The sequence below is a fragment of the Salvelinus alpinus genome, chromosome 1, assembly GCF_045679555.1.
Source record: "Salvelinus alpinus chromosome 1, SLU_Salpinus.1, whole genome shotgun sequence".
NCBI lineage: Eukaryota > Metazoa > Chordata > Actinopteri > Salmoniformes > Salmonidae > Salvelinus > Salvelinus alpinus.
This window is the reverse complement of record NC_092086.1, coordinates 88,722,729-88,743,193: the sequence shown is the minus strand read 5'-3', so window position 1 is coordinate 88,743,193 and position 20,465 is coordinate 88,722,729. Positions and strand designations below refer to the sequence as shown.

The 20,465-nt window shown below is 45.0% G+C and overlaps 1 protein-coding gene across 5 annotated transcripts in view; it reads right to left on the bottom strand.

Moving 5' to 3' along the window:
• LOC139532974 (cell adhesion molecule DSCAM-like) overlaps positions 1-20,465 on the bottom strand; it is a 135,150-nt gene that overhangs the window by 57,888 nt on the left and 56,797 nt on the right. For all 5 annotated transcript variants that reach the window (XM_071331121.1, XM_071331151.1, XM_071331135.1 and 2 more), the window contains exons 4-7: positions 3,071-3,217; positions 2,568-2,846; positions 2,111-2,386; positions 800-1,096 (exon numbers count right to left, since the gene is read on the bottom strand). In XM_071331121.1, coding sequence (XP_071187222.1) covers positions 800-1,096; positions 2,111-2,386; positions 2,568-2,846; positions 3,071-3,217 — 999 coding nt within the window. The remainder of the gene's footprint in view (positions 1-799; positions 1,097-2,110; positions 2,387-2,567; positions 2,847-3,070; positions 3,218-20,465) is intronic.

Below are 20,465 nucleotides of genomic sequence, written 5' to 3'. Positions count from 1 at the left end.
CACACAGAACACACAGAACACAAAACACACACAACACACACAACACACACAGAACACACAACTAACACACAACACACACAGAACACACAATTAAAACACACCGCACACTTTACACACAACTAACGCACAAATAACACACAACACACACAGAACACACAACCGACACACACAGAACACACAACTGACACACACAGAACACACAACTGACACACACAGAACACACAACTGACACACACAGAACACACAACTAACACACACCACACACTGAACACACAACTAACACACAACACACACAGAACACACAACTAACACACACCACACACACACAACACACACAGAACACACAACTAACACACAACTAACACACAACATACACTGAACACACAACTAACAGACAAATAACACACAACACACACAGAACACACAGAACACACACCACACACACACAAAACACACAACTAACATACAACACACACAGAACACACAATTAACACACAATTAAAACACACCACACACTTTACACACAACTAACGCACAAATAACACACAACACACACAGATCACACATTTAACAGACAACACACACAGAACACACAACTAACACACAACTAAGACACAACACACACAAACAACAAGGAGACCCTGAAACAAGCACGAAAGAGGTTAGTCAGGCACTCTCAAAGGAGCTTTGGAAAAAAACACATGCATCAGGAAAAACAACAAAAACAACAACAAATTAATTCATAAATTCATATATGTGTAAAATGTAATTGTTTTGGAGGAGCTGATCTGACAAGCACCTCTTACGTTTATTCGCGCCTGGTAGGAGACCGCCCCGGCCGAATTGTTGCAGATGCACCGGTAGACCCCCCCGTCTGGCCCTGTTGTCTGGCTGATGTTCAGGTGGCTGATCACATGGCCCTCCTGGTTGGTGTAGTGGCCAATGCGGTGGCGGGAGTCCCTGATGACTGGATCGTCGTCCAGCGTCCACATCACCCTGGGCTCCGGTGTGCCTTTCACCGTGCAGAACAGTGACACAAACTCGTTGGTTCCAAACACTTTCTCACTGAAGGAAGAGATGATCTTGGGCGTGCCGTCTGGAGAGAGGGGGAGAGGGAGACAAGATGGGAGGTGGGTTAGAGTTAAAGAGACTTTTTTCTAGTTGATCTAGATACCAATCTAAAGTCAGATGCATTTTATCCCCCTTAAAGGAAAATTCCACCCCAAAACTACAGTATTCTTTGGTATTTGTTTCATTGGTCCATTGTTGATATATTCCCAAAATGTTTTGCTTGTCAACATCATTCAGGTCATATTTCTGTATTTTGAAAGTTACATATCTTGAAAAGTTGATTGCTGATGATTGGGACTATATCAACAATGGACCAATGAAACAAATACCAAAAGATAGTTTTTGGGTGGAGTTTTCCTTTAAGGTCAAGGTGATGATTAGGTTTGGGTCGACTGATCCTAGATATATGTCTAGTATGTCTAATTAATAAAAGGAGAATTCATTACATTGTCTCTTTGCCAGATACAGTAAATCAGGGGTAAAAAAAAAACTGTTGACCTCAAGTCACATGCATCAAAGGATCATGATGAGCACACACAGTGTCCATTCACACGAATACTGTATATCTCAGTGGAGAGAGGATTTGGAATTGTTCCTACTCCTCCTCCCCCTCCTCTTCCTCCTCCTGCTCATTATAGATTATCAATACCCTCTTTATATTGGTCCATGGCCACGGGAGACAGTTGCCACAGCAACGGAGTTCAGGCCATGCGAGCAATGTGAGGCTCGTTCAGATAATCTAATCATAGGGGCTGTGGGCAGGGCTTTACTGCAGCCCTCATTAGCACTCACACACGCACACCTGATCAATGGTTGGTGTTCCCCAATTCTGCAGTCACACAAAAAAACACATGCAGGCAAGCACACACTTACATGCATGGACACTCACACACAGATATATGGCCACACAATGCTCACATGCACATACACACTAAAAACACACAACTACCCAAAAACAGAAACACATAGGTTTTCTGCTGCGATTGAAAGTAACATTGCTAACCCCCTGACCACACAGACATCCACTGAGAGTACTGACCTTCCAGAATGACCTGGACAAAGTCCTGGGCGGACATCTTGCCTTTCCTAGCGAAGCACTGGTAGGCTCCTCCATCACTCTTAGCCATCCCAGCCATGACCAGGTTCTCCCGGTTGTTGCCAGTCATACGAACACTGTTCCCAGGGTAGATAATTTCTCCATTCCGGTACCAGGACAGGTCGTACTCCTCCGAGCCACTCACGCTGCACGACAGAGACACCTGGCTACCCACGCTGCCTTTCACCTTCCTCGGGCTGACCACTGCCTTCAGGGGCTCTGGAAGAGGGAGAGGGGGCTTATATTCTCTTGTCAATGTGACATACTGTATATCAGCTAAAAATGTAGGAACTTTGAACAGTATCCAACTCTAAACAGTATTTCAGATATACAATTAACAGATTAACAACAAATATACTGTACATTTAGCACAACATGCTGCACACAGTCTATTACTGACCTTTGACCTGCAGCCTCCCCACCACCTCTGCGTTGCCATAGCTGTTCCACACTTCACACACGTAGCTTCCCTTGTCGCTGGGCTGCGCCCTCTCGATCAGCAGGCCCGTCACACTCTGCTTGAAGCGGCTGTCCGGCTCTAGCGGACGGTTGTCCTTCAGCCAGCGGTACTTCGGGGCCGGGTGACCAGACGCCTTGCACGGTAGCTCCATCCGGTGTGATGTCATCACCTCGCGACGCTCAAAGCCATCCAGGATGACCGGCGCCGAGTTGGAGGGGTCTGAGGGAGGAGCAATGGCAAAAGGTGAGAGAAATGCAATATTTTGGTCAAAAGTATGCATTGTTAGCAATACTCAGTTGACTAGCTTGGAGCAGGTACAGATTGAAGGAGTGAAGTGAAACAATAGTGAAACCTACTGATATTCGGAGTGTATTCCAGGCTATCATTGGCACTCAAACTTGCACAACAGACTGGTATCCAAGCTGTACTGTCCCTCTGCATACCTGACACAAAGAGGCGTGCGCTGTTGCTCTGCCTGGTCTCTCCTGTGTAGCGGTGGCGTGTCATACACCTGTAGTTATACAATCCATCCTCATTTTGCACGTCCAGGATGTACAGGGCTCCCGTGGAGGTGATGAGGAACCGAGGCGCTGCAACATAACAAGACACAGCTAATCGTTAGACATATGCAGCATTCAACCTGCTTATGTAGCTTAGTAGCAACATACTGTACAACCATACAGCTATGTGGCATATATACTTTCTTTTTCTTTTTCATTCACAACAGAGTGGTATCAGAATCATCCTGCATGTACAGATATGATTCAACAAATAAAAACACTAAAAACAGCCCTAGCAAAACTTGATATAGAATATCCATGTGGCTTGGTAAATATTTGCAGAGTTGTCTTCTGTGATGTGCCTGGCGACGAGACTACAGACACTGAGCATCTGCTCCAGCCCATTTAGCTGAACACATCTGAGAGGGAATGTGACACGGCTGTGTGTTGTGGCAGTCTAACACCGCTCGTTATCACATAGCTCATCGCTCTGCTCTCTCTCTCTGGCGGAACTCTCTCTCTTTCAGACTAAAGCAGAGAGATCCAGGGACAGAGATCACACAGCGCTTTGATGTGGCACCGCGGCGTAGCTCAGGTCGGATGTGCTAATATCATGCTAATTCGTGGGAAAACTGGAAATGGGGGGAGGTCGTCAACGTTTAGGAGGACTAATGCCTGATAGCTGCCAGAGCTGTCATAGCAGGAGCTGGGAGGATATTCCTCAGACAGAGATGATGGAGGATGCTGTTTAGGATGGGGTTGCGAATGGCATGTTCACAGTACCTCCCATTTCCTTCCCATCTATGCCAGTCAGTGTTGAAGCTATGAGAACTGGACAGTGACCGACACCTCTTATTGAATACTGTCTGTAAAACACAAAACCCATTACAGCACTGCAACAATCTACACTATTTTGACCCCATTTTCTTTTTGATATAGAAAGGGAAAAATGAGTAATGTGACATACTGTATTGTATTGGCCTTTGTGCAGAATGCTACAATAATCCATAGAAGGCAGTAACGAACCTGTGTTTATGTCCTTGATGTTTAATTAAAGAATATTGATTCAACCTTGTGATATTTTACATTTGATAGAAAGAGGAGAGTTGAAATGAAGAAGGAGAAGGTGAAATACAGAGAGAAGGTGAAATAGAGAGAAAGAAAGATATATTTACTATAACAGTGCATTTGGAAAGTATTCAGACCCCTTGACTTTTTCCACATTTTGTTATGTTACAGCCTTATTCTAAAATGGATTAAATAAAACATTTTCCTCATCAAGCTACACACAATAGCCCATAATGCCAAAGAGAAAACATGTCTTTAGACTTTTGCACATTCATTAAAAATAAAAAACTGAAAACGTATTTACATACGTTTTTAGACCCTTTGCTATGAGACTCGAAATTGAACTCTACCTGTGGTAAATTCAATTGTTTGGACATGATTTGGAAAGGCGCACACCTGTCTATATAAGGTCCCACAGTTGACAGTGCATGTTAGAGCAAAACCAAGGTCGAAGGAATTGTCCGTAGAGCTTTAGAGCAAAACCAAGGTCGAAGGAATTGTCCGTAGAGCTGTGTTGAGGCACAGCTCTGGGGAAGGGTACCAAACCATTTCTGCAGCATTGAAGGACCCTAAGAAAACAGTGGCCTACATCATTCTTAAATGGAAGAAGTTTGGAACCACCAAGACTCTTTCTAGAGCTGGCCGCCCGGCCAAACTGAGCACTCGGAGGAGAAGGGCCTTGGTCAGGGAGGTGACCAAGAACCCGATGGTCAATCTGACAGAGCTCTAGAGATCCTATGTGGAGATGGGAGAACTTTCCAGAAGGACAACCATCACTGCAGCACTCCACCAATCAAGCCTTTATGGTAGAGTGTGCCAGATGGATGCCACTCCTCAGTAAAAGGCACATGACAGCCCGCTTGGAGTTTGCCAAAAGGCACCAAAAGGACTCTCAGACCATGAGAAACAAGATTCTCTGGTCTGATGAATCCAAGATTGAACTCTTTGCCCTGAATGCCAAGCGTCATGTATGGAGGAAACCTGGAACCATCTCTACGGTGAAGCATGGTGGTGGCAGCATCATGCTGTGGGAATTTTTTCAGGGACTGGGAGACTAGTCAGGAACAAGGGAAAGATGAACGGAACAAAGTATAGAGAGATCCTTGATGAAAACCTGCTCCAGAGCTCTCAGGACCTCAGATTGGGGCGAAGGTTCACCCTCCAACAGGACGATGACCCTAAGCACATAGCCAAGACAACGCAGGAGTGGCTTCTGGACAAGTCTCTAAATGTCCTTGAGTGGCCCAGCCAGAGCCCGGACTTGAACCCGATCGAACATCTCTGGAGAGACTTGAAAATAGCTGCGCAGCAACGCTCCCCATCCAACCTGACAGAGCTTGAGAGGATCTGCAGAGAAGAATGGGAGAAACTCCCCAAATACAGATGTGCCAAGCTTGTAGCGTCATACCCAAGAAGACTCGAGGCTGTAATCGCTACCAAAGGTGCTTCAACAATGTACTGAGTAAGGAGTCTGAAAATGAAAATGTAATATTTCAGTTATAATTTTTTAATAATCTGCCAACATTTCTAAAAACCTGTTTTTGCTTTGTAATTATAGGGTATTGTGCGTAGATTGATGAGGATAAAAAACAATTTGATACATTTTAGAATAAGGCTGTAATGTAACAAAATGTGGAAAAAGTCAAGGGGTCTGAATACTTTCCGAATGCACTGTATATACAAAAGCATGTGGACACCCCTTCATATTAGTGGATTCGGCTATTTCAGCCACACCCGTTTCTGACAGGTGTATAAAATCGAGCACACAGCCATGCAATCTCCATAGACAAACATTGGCAGTAGAATGGCCTTACTAAAGAGTTCAGTGACTTTCAAAGTGGCACCGTCATAGGATGCAACAATTCCAACAAGTTAGTTCGTCAAATTTCTGCCCTGCTAGAGCTGCCCCAGTCAACTGCAAGTGCTGTTATTGTGAAGTTGAAACATAGAGGAGAAACAACGGCTCAGCCGCGAAGTGGTAGGCCAAACAAGCTCACAGAATGGGACCACCGAGTTCTGAAGCGCGTCACACGTAAAAATCGTCTGTTGCAACACTAACTATCGAGTTCCAAACTGCCTCTGGAAGCAACGTCACCACAAGCACTCTCCGTTGGGCGTGTCATGAAATGGTTTTCTATGGTCGAGTAGGCACACACAAGCCTAAGATCACCATGCACAATACAAAGCATCGGCTGGAGTAGTGTAAAGCTCACCGCCATTGGACTCTGGAGCAGTGGAAACACGTTCTTTGGCTTCACCATCTGGCAGTACGACAGACGAATATGGGTTTGGCGACGCCAGGAGAACGCTACCTGCCCAATTGCATAGTGCCAACTGTAAAGTTTGGTGGAGAAGAAATAATGGTCTGGGGCTGTTTTTCATGGTTCGGGCTAGGCCTCTTAGTTCCAGTGAAGGGAAATCTTAACGCTACAGCATACAATGACATTCTAGACAATTCTGTGCTTCCAACATTGTGGCAATAGTTTGGGAAAGCCCTTTCCTGTTTCAGCATGACAATGCCCCCGTGCACAAAGCGAGGACCATACAGAAGTGGTTTGTCGAGATCAGTGTGGGAGAACTTGACTGGCCTGCACAGAGCCCTGACCTCATCCACATTGAACACCTTTGGGATGAATTGGAACGACGACTGCGAGCCAGGCCTAATCGCCCAACATCAGTGGCCGACCTCACTAATGCTCTTGTGGCTGAATGGAAGCAAGTCCCTGCAGCAATGTTCCAACATCTAGTGGAAAGCCTTCCCAGAAGAGTGGAGGCTGTTATAGCAGCAAAGCGGGGGCCAACTCCATATTAATGCCCATGATTTTGAAATGAGATGTTCAACAAACATGTGTCCACATACTTTTGGTCATGTAGTGCAAATAGAAAAGGAGAGAGAAAGGGAGGCGAGGAGGATGCAGCAGCAGCAGTGCATTGTGAGGAGCGAGCGTTGACCTAGTTAGAGCATGGATTTGATATCCTGAAGGGCTTTTCAGCTTGTGATTTACATGCAGTTGTGTGTGACAAGCAACCACTGGTAAAATGAGGGGGAAAGGAGAGTGTGTGCGCATCCGTGTGTGTGTGTGTATGTGTGTGTGTGTGTGTGTGTGTGTGTGTGTGTGTGTGTGTGTGTGTGTGTGTGTGTGTGTGTGTGTGTGTGTGTGTGTGTGTGTGTGTGTGTGTGTGTGTGTGTGTGTGTGTGTGTGTGTGTGTGTGTGTACTTGCATGCTAGACAAACACATCATATCTGCTAAACCTTATAGCAGAGGAGAATGGAATCCCAGTGTTTTCTAAACCAATTACACTCCTCAGTAGATGTGATATCTTACAAGCTATTAAACAACTCAACTGTTCTTTATTTTCTTCAAAACAAGACAACCCTAAATGAGACAGACATGCAGGTTAAGAAAAATAATTCATTTCCAAGCGATTATAAATAACATATATCAAAGGAGGGGGAATCAGTAAGTCTCTCCTGTCCTTCCTTCTTTGATCCTCCTTTCCCCTGAACTTCGCCTGGCATGCTGTTAGGCGTCAAAAGTTGACAAGATTTTGTTCTACAGGCTTATGAATGAGAGGCGCTTTCATTAAAACAGGTTTCATCTAATCCATGACAACGGAGAGCGAGTAATGTGTGTTTGTGCGTGTGTGTTTGTGTGTGTGTGTGGAGCGAGGTGTGTGTCTGTGTGGAGCGAGGAGTGTGTGTGTGTGCTCGCGCGCCTCAAAAGTCTGTGTGGAGCAAGTAGTGTGTGTGTGTGTGTCCATGCGCGCGCGCGCACACACACACACACACACACACACACACACACACACACACACACACACACACACACACACACACACACACACACACACACACACACACACACACACACACACACACACACACACACACACACACACACACACACACACACACACAGACTTGCTCACTCACACACACAATTACACAAACACAGAGCCTCTAGATTGTTGTTTATTGAATCCCTCTCCTCCTCTCAGTGGAGGGCTGGAATCAGATTCTTGATGCATGCTTAGGATGGGGTTTCTCTCTACGACCATTCATGATTATATTTATTTTATCAAGCCCAATTAATAAATATATTTTTTTTAACTATTATTTAGGGATAATTGTGAATATGGAATATTCAACTGACCCACACTACAGCAACTACACTGTGTGTGTGTGTGTGTGTGTGTGTGTGTGTGTGTGTGTGTGTGTGTGTGTGTGTGTGTGTGTGTGTGTGTGTGTGTGTGTGTGTGTGTGTGTGTGTGTGTGTGTGTGTGTGTGTGTGTGTGTGTGTGTGTGTGTGTGTGCGTGTGGACTTGTCTCCGCAGCACAGGGCTACACAGAGGCTTGGTCAATAATAACGATCCACAGGGCTCTACTACGCCCTCCCTTGCTCCCCCCAGTCCGCCTACTGAATACTAACGCAGACGAGGGAAGAGAGAGAGCCCTCCGTGATAACGCAGAGCTGTGTGATGTGTGCGTGTGTGTGTCTGAGGGGATGGCAATGGCATCACCAAACCCCAGGTGGCACCAATCCCCGTCCATCCCCTTCCCCTCTCCTTCCTCTAGCCAGGTGCTTGGCATGGCCGTGATCAGGGACACAAGTCACCCTCTGTGAGTCTCCACTCAATGGATTATGCAGTGAGCACTAATGTAGACTGTATTCTCTACATGGGGGATTTCACAAATTCTGACTGAATCATAGCCATGAATAGTAACAGAGAATTGTAGCCATACTAATACATTATATTGTAAAATGTCCTCTCATGCTGTTTCCATTTAGGAAAATGAGTTTTTGGCAATTTTGCACTGATAAAATAACTCAATAACCTTACACACAAACATGAATAACATTAACAAATCATCTCTCCCTGGGAGACACATGGTGGCATTGTTGAACTCTTTCTCCAGGCTGGCTTATGCTTGCTGGGTGACCATCTTCCTAAAAGGTGGCTTTCTCCATGACTGTTGACAAAAGGACCGCTGCGTAGGACCCGCAGCACAGTTCTGAGGCGTCAGCTGATTCTACACTGATAGAGACACGAGGAGAGAGAGAAATAAGACTATGAGAGAAAGAGAGCGTATGGGAGAGAGCGTTTGAGACAGTATGGGAGGTTAGAAAGAGAGAGAGAAAGGGAGAGAGAGAAAGAGACAGCACCTCTGGGATACAACCACTCTCTGTCATCTGAAATGACTTACAAATTAGCATACACCAATGTGCAAGAGAGAGAGAAAAAAAGAGAAGAAGACAACTTTCATATGCTAATACAGATCATGGCCAGGCAGAGCAATTTTCATAAAAATGTCAGCCGTGTCTGTTTGACAGATCCCAACAGGCGCTTGAAGACTCCGACCTCACAGCCTCGCTCTCTGTCTCTCTCTAGATGGGAGGTAAGATATAGTCAGGTATTAAAATGCTTCTCACATCCCTTTGCTGAGTTAGGCTAATGTTATATTGTCAAAATGCAAGCTGTCTTTTAGGAGCATAAACACTTTTAACATCCCTTTTGAACTTTGAACTGTGGCAGCTGATCAGCTCGTGTAAATTAAAAAATACACCCAAGCTATCTTTCAACAACAAAAATAGAAATTTGCTTCATCATCATTTGATTATCCTCCAAGTAGGGCAGAAGCCCAGTCCCTGCAGAGCCAGCCGACTAGCAATAGCTTGTGCTCCCTGCCAGGCTGTCTCTGCCAGGATGTGCCGTGTTGGGGAGTGGAGGTTGGTTCACCCCCAGAGACGGGGGTTATTATTGTCACTGTAACCTTGGCCACACAAACTCACACTACCTGACATGAACAGCAGTACGCTGGCCCTCCTGCAGCTATCTGCATCTATAATGAATATATCCTCTACACGCTCTCTCTGTCTACTCCCTCTGTATGTGTGTGTGTACGCGCGTGTGCATGTGTGTGTGTGTGTGTGTGTGTGTGTGTGTGTGTATGTTCCCTGCTGTGCTCAGACTTGAAGCTGCTGTTGAAAAGACATGAACTGCATAATTATTGTGTTTTCTCTCCACTTCTGAAAGACTCTTTCAAAAATAATTTCTGAACAACAACACATCAAGGTCCTATGCAGTGGCGTCTGCCATGCCTGGGTTCAAATACTACTTGTTTTCTGTCAAATACTTTAGCTGCGCTTGATTGAGCTTGTCTAGCGCAATGGAATCTATGGAATAGTCCCCCGGGTTCGAAACTTGCCCATCAAGGCACTCTCAATCAAACACTCAACGTGTTCAAAAGATTTCACTAGAATTATTTTCAACACAGGCCTGTTATGTGCAGCAAGTCATGTCCTGTATATGAGGGAGTATCAGAGTAGAAGAGGCCCTGACTTGTACTGTAATAAGGCCTGGTCTTATTAATTGGCAGTTCTTAGGAGAAGAAGCTCCGTATCTCTAAGACAGTACAGTACAGTTCAGTAGAGGGGGATTCCACCATATTACTCCTCCTGTAATAACCACCATTTGTCACCATTACAGGAAGCTGTTGACAGCTACTGGGGTTGTCAGGGCAACGCTATCCCTATCCCAGCACCTTCCTGCCAAACAATTGTCTGCATAATGTGCTAAGCTCACAATGGAAACACACACACACACACACACACACACACACACACACACACACACACACACACACACACACACACACACACACACACACACACACACACACACACACACACACACACACACACACACACACACACACACACACACAGTAAGTTAGTACACACACAAGTTTCCAGATACACCGGATGAAAAAAATAATACACATAATCTTTTCCTTAGCTACACTACATGACCAAAAGTATGTGGACACATGCTCATCGAACATCTCATTCCAAAATCATGGACATTAATATGGAGTTGTTCCCCCCTTTGCCGCGAAAACAGCCTCCACTCTTCTGGGAAGGCTTTCCACAAGATGTTGGAACATTGCTGTGGGGACTTGCTTCCATTCAGCCACAATAGTGAGGTCGGGCACTGATGTTGGGCGATTAGGCCTGGTTCGCAGTCGGCGTTCCAATTCATCCCAAAGGTGTTCGATGTGGTTGAGGTCAGGGCTCTGTGCAGGCCAGTCAAGTTCTTCCACACCGATCTCGACAAGCCCTTTCTGTATGGACCTCGCTTTGTGCACGGGGGCATTGCCATGCTGAAAAAGAGAACGTGTTTCTCATCACTCGAGAGAACGTGTTTCCACTGTTCCAGAGTCCAATGGCAGCGAGCTTTACACCACTCCAGCCGACGCTTGGCATTGTGCATGGTGATCTTAGGCTTGTGTGCGGCTGCTCGGCCATGGAAACCCATTTCATGAAGCTCCCGACAAACAGTCCTTGTGCTGACGTTGCTTCCAGAGACAGTTTAGAACCTGGTAGTGAGAGTTGCAACCGAGGACAGACAATGTTTACGCGCTACACACTTCTGCACTCGGTGGTTCCGTTCTGTGAGCTTGTGTGGCCTAACACTTCGCGGCTGAGTTGTTGTTGCTCCTAGACATTTTCACTTCACAATAATAGCACTTACAGTTGACCGGGAAATCTCTAGCAGGGTAGAAATTTGATGAACTGACTTGTTGAAAAGGTTGTATCCTATGACGGTGTCACTTCAGTAAGGCCATTCTACTGCCAATGTTTGTCTATGGAGATTGCATGGCTGTGTGCTCAATTTTATACACATGTCAACAATGGGTGTGGCTGAAATAGCCAAATACTTATGTATATATTGTGTATATGTTCCTCTCTCTTACCTGGTTGAGCTTACAGTTTGGGAACACACTGACAGTAAGGCAAGTTACAGACTATCTATCTATCTATCTATCTATCTATCTATCTATCTATCTATCTATCTATCTATCTATCTATCTATCTATCTATCTATCTATCTATCTATCTATCTATCTATCTATCTATCTATCTATCTATCTATCTATCTATCTATCTATCTATCTATCTATCTATCTATCTATCTAGCTAGCTATCTATCTAGCTAGCTATCTAGCTAGCTATCTAGCATTAAATCCAGGTAGACCATGTATTGTAGATGTACGGTATGTATGCAGTTGAGTGAGCAACAGTTTCTCTACATGGTGATAATCAGGAGAAACATCCCTCTGCTCATTAACTAGTTACAGTAGCCTGGGGCTGACGACTCCCTCCTTCCGTAGGCGTGTACGCCAGAGTGGAGGATAAAGATGTCATATTCTGCCAGACTGAACACACACTACTGCTATTAACTGTGGATGGACATTTAACATTGTCCCAGTGACAAGACAATAATAGTTTAACTAACAATGCCCTGGAGCAAGAGACTGTATCAATCACTCATTACTGTCTGTCGTTGGTCATTGCACAGCATGTTTTAAATGAATACCTAACGTTCATATATTGATTCATCCTATGAGGATCAAGGTAGTCAAAATGATCAAAAACAAATAAATTATCGTCTGCAGTACAACAACCCCATGACAACGGCAGGCCGTGACTATGTTCCCTTGATACAAGAATAGCTAAAATAGGGTCACACACGTACACAGACAGTAGTGGCTTTAGGGCGTGATTAGTGTGTGATGATATTATGATGGGCAGCCCTGTGTATCAGTGCTCATTCTGTTCATTAGAACTAACTTACAGCTGTTCAGCAGTGTCCCCTCCTACACACACCTACTGTATTTAAGCAGTTCACATTGGAGCTAAGGTTTGAATGTATTGGGGCTAAGGTTCCTTGCTGAGCTAAACATTGGCCAACTCACACACGCACGCACACACACACACACACATACGTTTTTGGGATGTGAACACAGGCTCACTTCAGACTCTATTTCCTCTGAAATGAATGGGGGCCATTGGGCCATGGTGAGTGACTGTGCGTCTTAATTGGCCAGTGTTAGACTCAAGTCATTAAGCCACTGATGGCTGTGCATTTACAATGCTATCATTGGCTTCTCCCTGGCTGACGCTAAATAGCCCCAGTGTTGGGCCTCAGCTGTATACCTCATGAATATGTATAGTAGATCTCCCCTCTCAGCTGCACTGATGTGAAACCTTTGTGCATAGGGCAACCACGCGGCACTGGGAAGCATTAAGTTAGCTATCACTATCTATTCAATTAATATCTATGTTCTGAACACCCAAAATGATGCCACGTGTGAAAAAAATTGCTTTGTATGCACATGACAAAAAAGTAGGCCTTTCTCCAATCTCTCATTTTCTCTGTTCAATGGTCCATACAGAGATCAGTGTTTTCACCTGTCCTGAGTCACCTCTGGATGTCAGCAACCATCAAGGAGTGAGAGGTTCCACGTGTGGGTTCACGCCCCCCAGTGTCCGGTCTGGAACGTGAAGTCACGACCTCTGCAGGTCGGCTACTGGTCTGCCCTAGAAAGTTACGATCGGCAGAACGGCAAAACATTTATATTTGTATGGCTGTTTTGGGCACTAAAATGTGTTTATTATAATCAAGTTCGATCACCATGGTGAATTCTTTTAAAGCTCACTACAAATTGAGATATTTAATTAAACAGTGTTCCATTCTGACTACTATATTTGTCGTCACACAGGACAATGTGCTGACACAGACCAATCACAGATTGGCAGGCTACGAGGAGGCTTGCGCCCTCATGCCATAGACATCCAGGTTGACTCTCTCAGGCAGGATGAAAACGACTACATCGACCATGGCCTTTGCTAGTTACGGCCACTTTCACCATGATCCTTAGCAATTTTTTTGTGCCATTCAGCCCCATTCAGCAATATGGAGCGCTTCAAATTCAAATACTTCATGCGCCATCGGGAGTTTTTCATAGGAATATGTGGATGACGTCAGCGCTATCACTATTTACTGTTTTTAATGTCTATGGTTCTCGCACACACACAGAAACAAACACCTGTCAACTTTCCAAACAGGTTTCTTTCAAATAAATTATGTTTTGTAAAATCTAATGTCGATACCAGCTCTGAAAACCAGGCCATCCATAGCTAAACCAAACCTCTGTTATAAACCAAGTCAATTAAGTGAGAAGAAGACAAAAAAGATCAGTGGAGGTAACTTCAGGTCCTTCCTCAGATCTAACCCCTATAGTATAGACTGGTCTTAGATAGATTGAGTGTTCATTGGCATTTCATGGTAATTTGCGGAGGCAAACGGAGGGAGCAGGCAGTGTGCAGCACAGTGCAGTGCTGCAGCGCGGTAAGTAAAACAGAAGGGCAAGGGGAGGATTAGATAATCAAACAGTGTGCCACTTTAAATAATCTCTGACTCCTCTGGGAGAGGTAAGACTCAAAGCCCAGGCGCTTCTGCTTTAATTGTCTGATTCTCCATTTATTATGGTTGAGGGCCTCTGTAATTCAGCTCCATTAAATATTCAGGAGCCAGACGGAGAGAGAGGGAGAGAGAGAGTGAGAGGGAGAGGGAGAGATAGAGAAGAAAGAGAGGGAGAAAGAAGGAGAGAGGGAGAGAGAAGACACTGAGTGAAGACATCTCTCCGTGCTCTACCTCACTCGCTCTAGCTAATAACAGCAGATTATCTGGCATATTATAGTTGTGAATCTTTCATATGAACAGCTGCTGTTAGATTGATGCAGTTCAACATACATATGTTTTACTGAGATAAAGCAATCACAGTCACTTGTATCATGCTGCATATAAACTGGCTTTTCTAAAAAAACTTTTGCCCTGGAATAAAGGTACTGTACGATGCTACAGGGGAGTTGTTTAAGTTGATTACCTGACACTGTACTGTTTGTGGTGTTTCGAATAAAAAAGAGTGAAGCCAACCAATGGAGAGTAAAGTTGGGAGAGTAAAGTTGGGAGAGTAAAGTTGGGAGAGTGCTCAGTAAATTGGTGTGTGTGTGTGTGAGTGTTTGTGTGTGTAATTAATTAATTATAGCGTTCTGCCCGACTACATCTTAATAAAGCAGACGTGTGAAATTAACACACAGTAGAGCACAGGGAGAGAACCCCTGCATCTCTCTCTCTCTCTCCCCTCACAAGAGGTGAAGGCAGGGGGGAGTGGCCAGGCAGGCCACTCTCATGCAAAGGTGGCAGTGTTGCCATGGTAACAGTTAGGAAACAGGGTCACTGTGGCCTAGACACATTCATTAGTCCAGCCTCAGATTTATGGCCAAACTGCACAGGGCACACACACACTCACACGTGTGCAGTCACACTCACATGTGTGCGCAAAGTATATTGTGCCTCATTTCAACAGAGTCGATACAGGAGTGTCTGGGATTAAAAGGATCTGGGGGTTGACCAACAGATATTCTACTGATTCTCCCCTCCCCCTCTCTCTATCTCCGTGCACTTTTCTCTACCCTTACCTCTACCACCCCCCTCTCCCTCTCTACTTCACTTCCTGTCTCCGAGCCGCCACCACTCCTATTCCTCTCCCTCCCTCCACCCCTCTGGCGGTGGAGTGGAGTGTTAGCCTGCAGTGGTCAGCCCTGCTGCTCCACCTGAAGAATATCAATCAATGTTACCGTGGAGACAGAAAAGAAAAGAACAGAGCTCCTCATCTCTCCTCCCCTCTGAGGCTTCTCTTCCCACTTGTGTTTCTCTCTGTTTACAGGTTGAACATACTGTGCAGTTCAGTGCATAGTCAATTAACCACAGTAATTCACAGAGAAAATTATTTTCCAGATGTATTCAATGGGGTGCCGTTGCGGTAAGCTATTCCATGTTATCTGCTGTATTCTCAAACTACTACAACACAGTATCCCAAGTCTTTAGTCTGCTGAGGGTGGTAGTTGGCCAGTCATTTCTGTCTATGTATCACTAATTACTGTTGGTTTTCCCAAGACCTTGGTTAGGATTTCATCCCTCCTTGGTGTCAGAGAGGCAAGGCTGACTGTAGCAAACTGGCTCAAATTAAGATTCTACATCTGTATCACTCTAAACAATCCAACCAGACAGACAGACAGACAGACAGACAGACAGACAGACAGACAGACAGACAGACAGACAGACAGACAGACAGACAGACAGACAGACAGACAGACAGACAGACAGACAGACAGACAGACAGACAGACAGACAGACAGACAGACAGACAGACAGACAGACAGACAGACAGACAGACAGACAGACAGACAGACAGACAGACAGACAGACAGACAGACAGATAGATAGATCTGCCACCGCTGACACAGTCATTGACACTCAAACACTGCACCCTGAGTCCTCCTATGGAGATTACAAGGCTCTAAATTAGTCAAAAACCTGCATCCCAGGCACCATGCATGCCACAACACAGCCCCTCTGCTGTTGATATATAACCCCAGTCTCCCCATAGACGCACTAGGTCAGAGCCAGAGCCAGCCCAGGGTTAATAAGCAAATATTGGGCTAAGAGGAAGGCAAGCAGCTGCTGTCTCAGTCTCATTGCATTCATGCGCTCTCTGTCCCAGACTCAGGCTGCCTGGCTGGCTGTTATATATCACACAGAGCAATTAGTGCAGCGTGTCTGCCTGCCCTCGTTAACCAGCAGGAGGGAACCCCATTAACATCATGCTCAATGATGGCTCTGCCTCTAGTCTGGAGAAGCTCTGGATGGGCTGACTGGGCTGGAGTCTGCAGGGACGACACATACACCGTACTGTACAGATAGACAGTGAGGCTAGGTACCTCCATTACAAATCAATGCACCATCAATGTAATCAAGGTCCCACTATTTAGTAATTTGCATTCTGTGAGAGGGGAAATGTACGTGAGTATATTTGGCACGTAAAGAGCACAACATACATAGGATGATGATGATGAGGATGAGGATAATAGTATAATAACTTTATTGGTAACGGTTGAGGTGATTATATTAAATGCTTAGTCTACTACCCAGTACGCGTCATCTAAAATACCTAAATCATCTCACATCACTGAAAGGTAATTCCACAAGATTAATACATAAAAAACTGCTTAGGGAAATAGCCATCAACACTACATTACCATATCGCTCTAAATTACCACAATCACCAGGAGAGCATTTAACATGTGACAGCCCCCACCCCCCATCCATTGAAAAAACACTCTTGCAAATAATGTCAAAATGAATGTAATTGATTTATATTGCGTTTTAGTTGTGATTGCTGCAGTAGCAGTGGCTGTTGCGTCCAGGGTAATGAGGTGGTAATGTGGGTGTAATTGGCAGTGTCTGAGCGCGTGTAGTAGGGCGCAGAGCAAAGCGACGAAGGACTAGCCTTGTCTTTGGAACGAGAACGCATGCAGGGCACACTGGGGCTGAGGCTGGCAGGGCAGACAGAGACAGCTCCCTTTCCACCAGTAAACTGGGATGGGGAAAAGTGGAGGGAGGGAGGGAGACCGGGTAGGGATTGGTAGATGGTGATTTGTGATGGGGGATTTTGAAAAAATATCACTGTCCTGTGAAGCCTGCAATTGTGCAAAAGCAAGGTTGTCATATCAGACCCCCCCACACTCTCCACACACACACACACCTCCTTTTCCCACTCTCTCTTTCTCATATCTCCCTTTCTCTCCCTCTCTCCCTTCCATCTCTCTCCCGTTCTTTCTTTCTCTCTCACCCACTAGCAGCTGTATCTGTTCTGGGGGAATTCTTCATGGCGCTGGATAAAAACAGAAGAAAGACAGAAATGTGAAACAGCAATTTTCCATTACTGAAACATGTCTATCCCCCTTTTTTTGGGAAGGGTGTATGTCTAGGCTCTCACTCACTTCAAGCCTTGCTCCCTCCTTCCCCCCTCCCTCTCTCTCTCCCTCCCTCTTTCTCTCTCTCCTCGCCAGCAGACATATTCTTTCTTCTCTTTAGGTGCACTGAGACTGGAGAGAGAGGTGAACTGGTTACTGTGGCAACCAGGAGACTGACTCTCAGGAGATGACATGAGCATGGGGAGAGAGAGGGGGTGGGGAGGAGGGGAGAGAGGGATGGATGGAGGGAGAGGAGAGGGGAGGTAGGAAGAAAGCAGGCAGATCAGAGGGAGGTGTCAGTGGGTTACTCCGAGGAGTGATGCACCCTCTTTTTTTCTTGGCAGAAGAAAGGAAGGTAAAAACAAAAGAGTCTCGTGAATGTGTGCTGGATTGGACTGTCAGTGCTCTGCTGCTAACAACCTGACCTAGCTGTTCCTGCTCCTAGAGACACACAGTGCAGACTGGAACTGCAGAGGATTGGGTCTGCATTTCACTCTGTGAAAACAATATAATCTCAGTCCATACAGATAGATATAGCATATGTAGCTTTTTACTCTCTATTTATTATTAACTCTCAGTTACATACACTAAATGTATTGGATTAGAACATTTATCAGAGAAATAGAGTGAAATTGACCGATTCGTAGGTTTTGGGCTTTAATTTCCTCCAACCTAGGTCACACCAGTCCTGTTGCCATTCACTATACTCTGACTCACCCATATGCATCCTTTAGTCGTGCAATGATTGAATAAGGCAGACCAGTAAACCAGTAGCTAACCGATAGTGATGGAACTCCTATGACAGTCTTGGAGTGTTGTGAGGATGAGTGTAATAACTCTTTGACCTTTGGAATGGGGTGAGGGGAGCCCACATATAAACAGACTGTCAGGGACAAACAGAACTATGGGGTGGCTGTTGTAAATATGCTGCCCCATGTGGTGGGGATGACCTTATGAAAGCAACATAAACAACAACAACAAACTGTAGGCGTTGCAATGTCTGCTGGGAGCTGCCCTCTGTGGACGGACAACAGTTTGAAATTCCAACAGGAACCAAGCGCCATCCACTACGATTATCTTTTTTACACACTATTAATAAGTTACAATTACTTGTGAATAAGCCTTTATAAATGCTTATAATTTGCTTTTTAAACAATTCAAAATGTTATAAATATACACTGGTCTAACATTATACTTTGGACCAAACAACAACCAATCATAACCAGTAATACTCCAGTCCGGATTATCTTACAATCAATCAGGGAGGCCACACAGTCAGTCCCATTTCCGAGAAGGGGACGTGTCTATCAGACTGGATTGGATCAGGTATGATGATGTCACGGTAGTAGAGAGGTATTCAGAGAAACATCAGCACAGTGAGTGAAACTGACAATGACAAAGCTTTGGTGTCTTCTACAAACATTCCAGAGTTATCTCATGGTTATCAGAAGTATTTTGCTCCAGTGTGTCATGCCTGCTGCACTGCTTGTGACTGCAGTGTCACGTTAACAGAATCCCCTCATTATGCAAGAGGAGCTACACATGGGGTCTGTGATCTCAGCAACACACTCTGTATCAAAAGGTAATAACCAGCGCCACACACTACGCGACACCAGAGAGGAAAAGCCACATCCTTATGTTTCAAGAGACGACAGGGGACTTTCATGCCATTGTGAAGGAGACAGAGGGGGGGAGAAAGGGGGGAGGAGGGAGGAAGTCACAGCGAGGCATATGATACCTTGAATTTTTGGGCAATGACAAGTGACAGGTTAACTGAACAGCCGGCGGGGGGTACCGCGTGGGGAGAAGGGTAGAGAAGAGGAGAGAAAAGAAGGAGAGGTTGAGGGGGGTGGTGATAAGGTTGCTAAACGCTCCCATCTGTTCCTATTCCAAGGCACTCCAGCTCCAGCGTAACTACCGTCTTATGTAAATGAATCCGGATCGGAGCGGAGCTCCCCACTTACAGACCATGTATAAATACATTTGAATATTGAGAGCAGTCAAATGTGAAAAGCAGCATATGGGGATCAACTGTTGCCGAGGAGTTGGTTATTTTTCTGATTATCACAATTTCAGGATGTTGGCGGTAACCCCTGCCAATGGTGCTCTCCTCATTAAGGCCTGCTTTCTGGGCCCTAGCACCGTCCCATGAGAACGATGGGCTTAACAGGCCTCTTATGTGGACTGCAGCTCAAATCATACATTATCTACAGATCAAAGTTAAGCAAATAGCATCATGTTTATGATACTGTGATATATCTGTGGTTCACCCAGCAGATAGGCTGAGGTAACTACTCCTGTTACTCCACAGCCCTAATGATGTACAGGTCTACTGTACGTGACTGAAGACATAACCTGATTCACATATTAGTTACATAATCCAGTAATGACTTCCACTCAAACTGACCTGTTTAAGGTGTGCTATAAAGTGCCTTGGAAAAGTATTCATCCCCCTTGGCGTTTTTCTTATTTTGTTGCATTACAACCTGTAATTTAAATATATTTTTATTTGGATTTCATGTAATGGACATATACAAAATAGTCCAAATTGGTGAAGTGAAATGGGAAAAAAAACTTATTTCGAAAAATTCAAAATAATAAAAAAT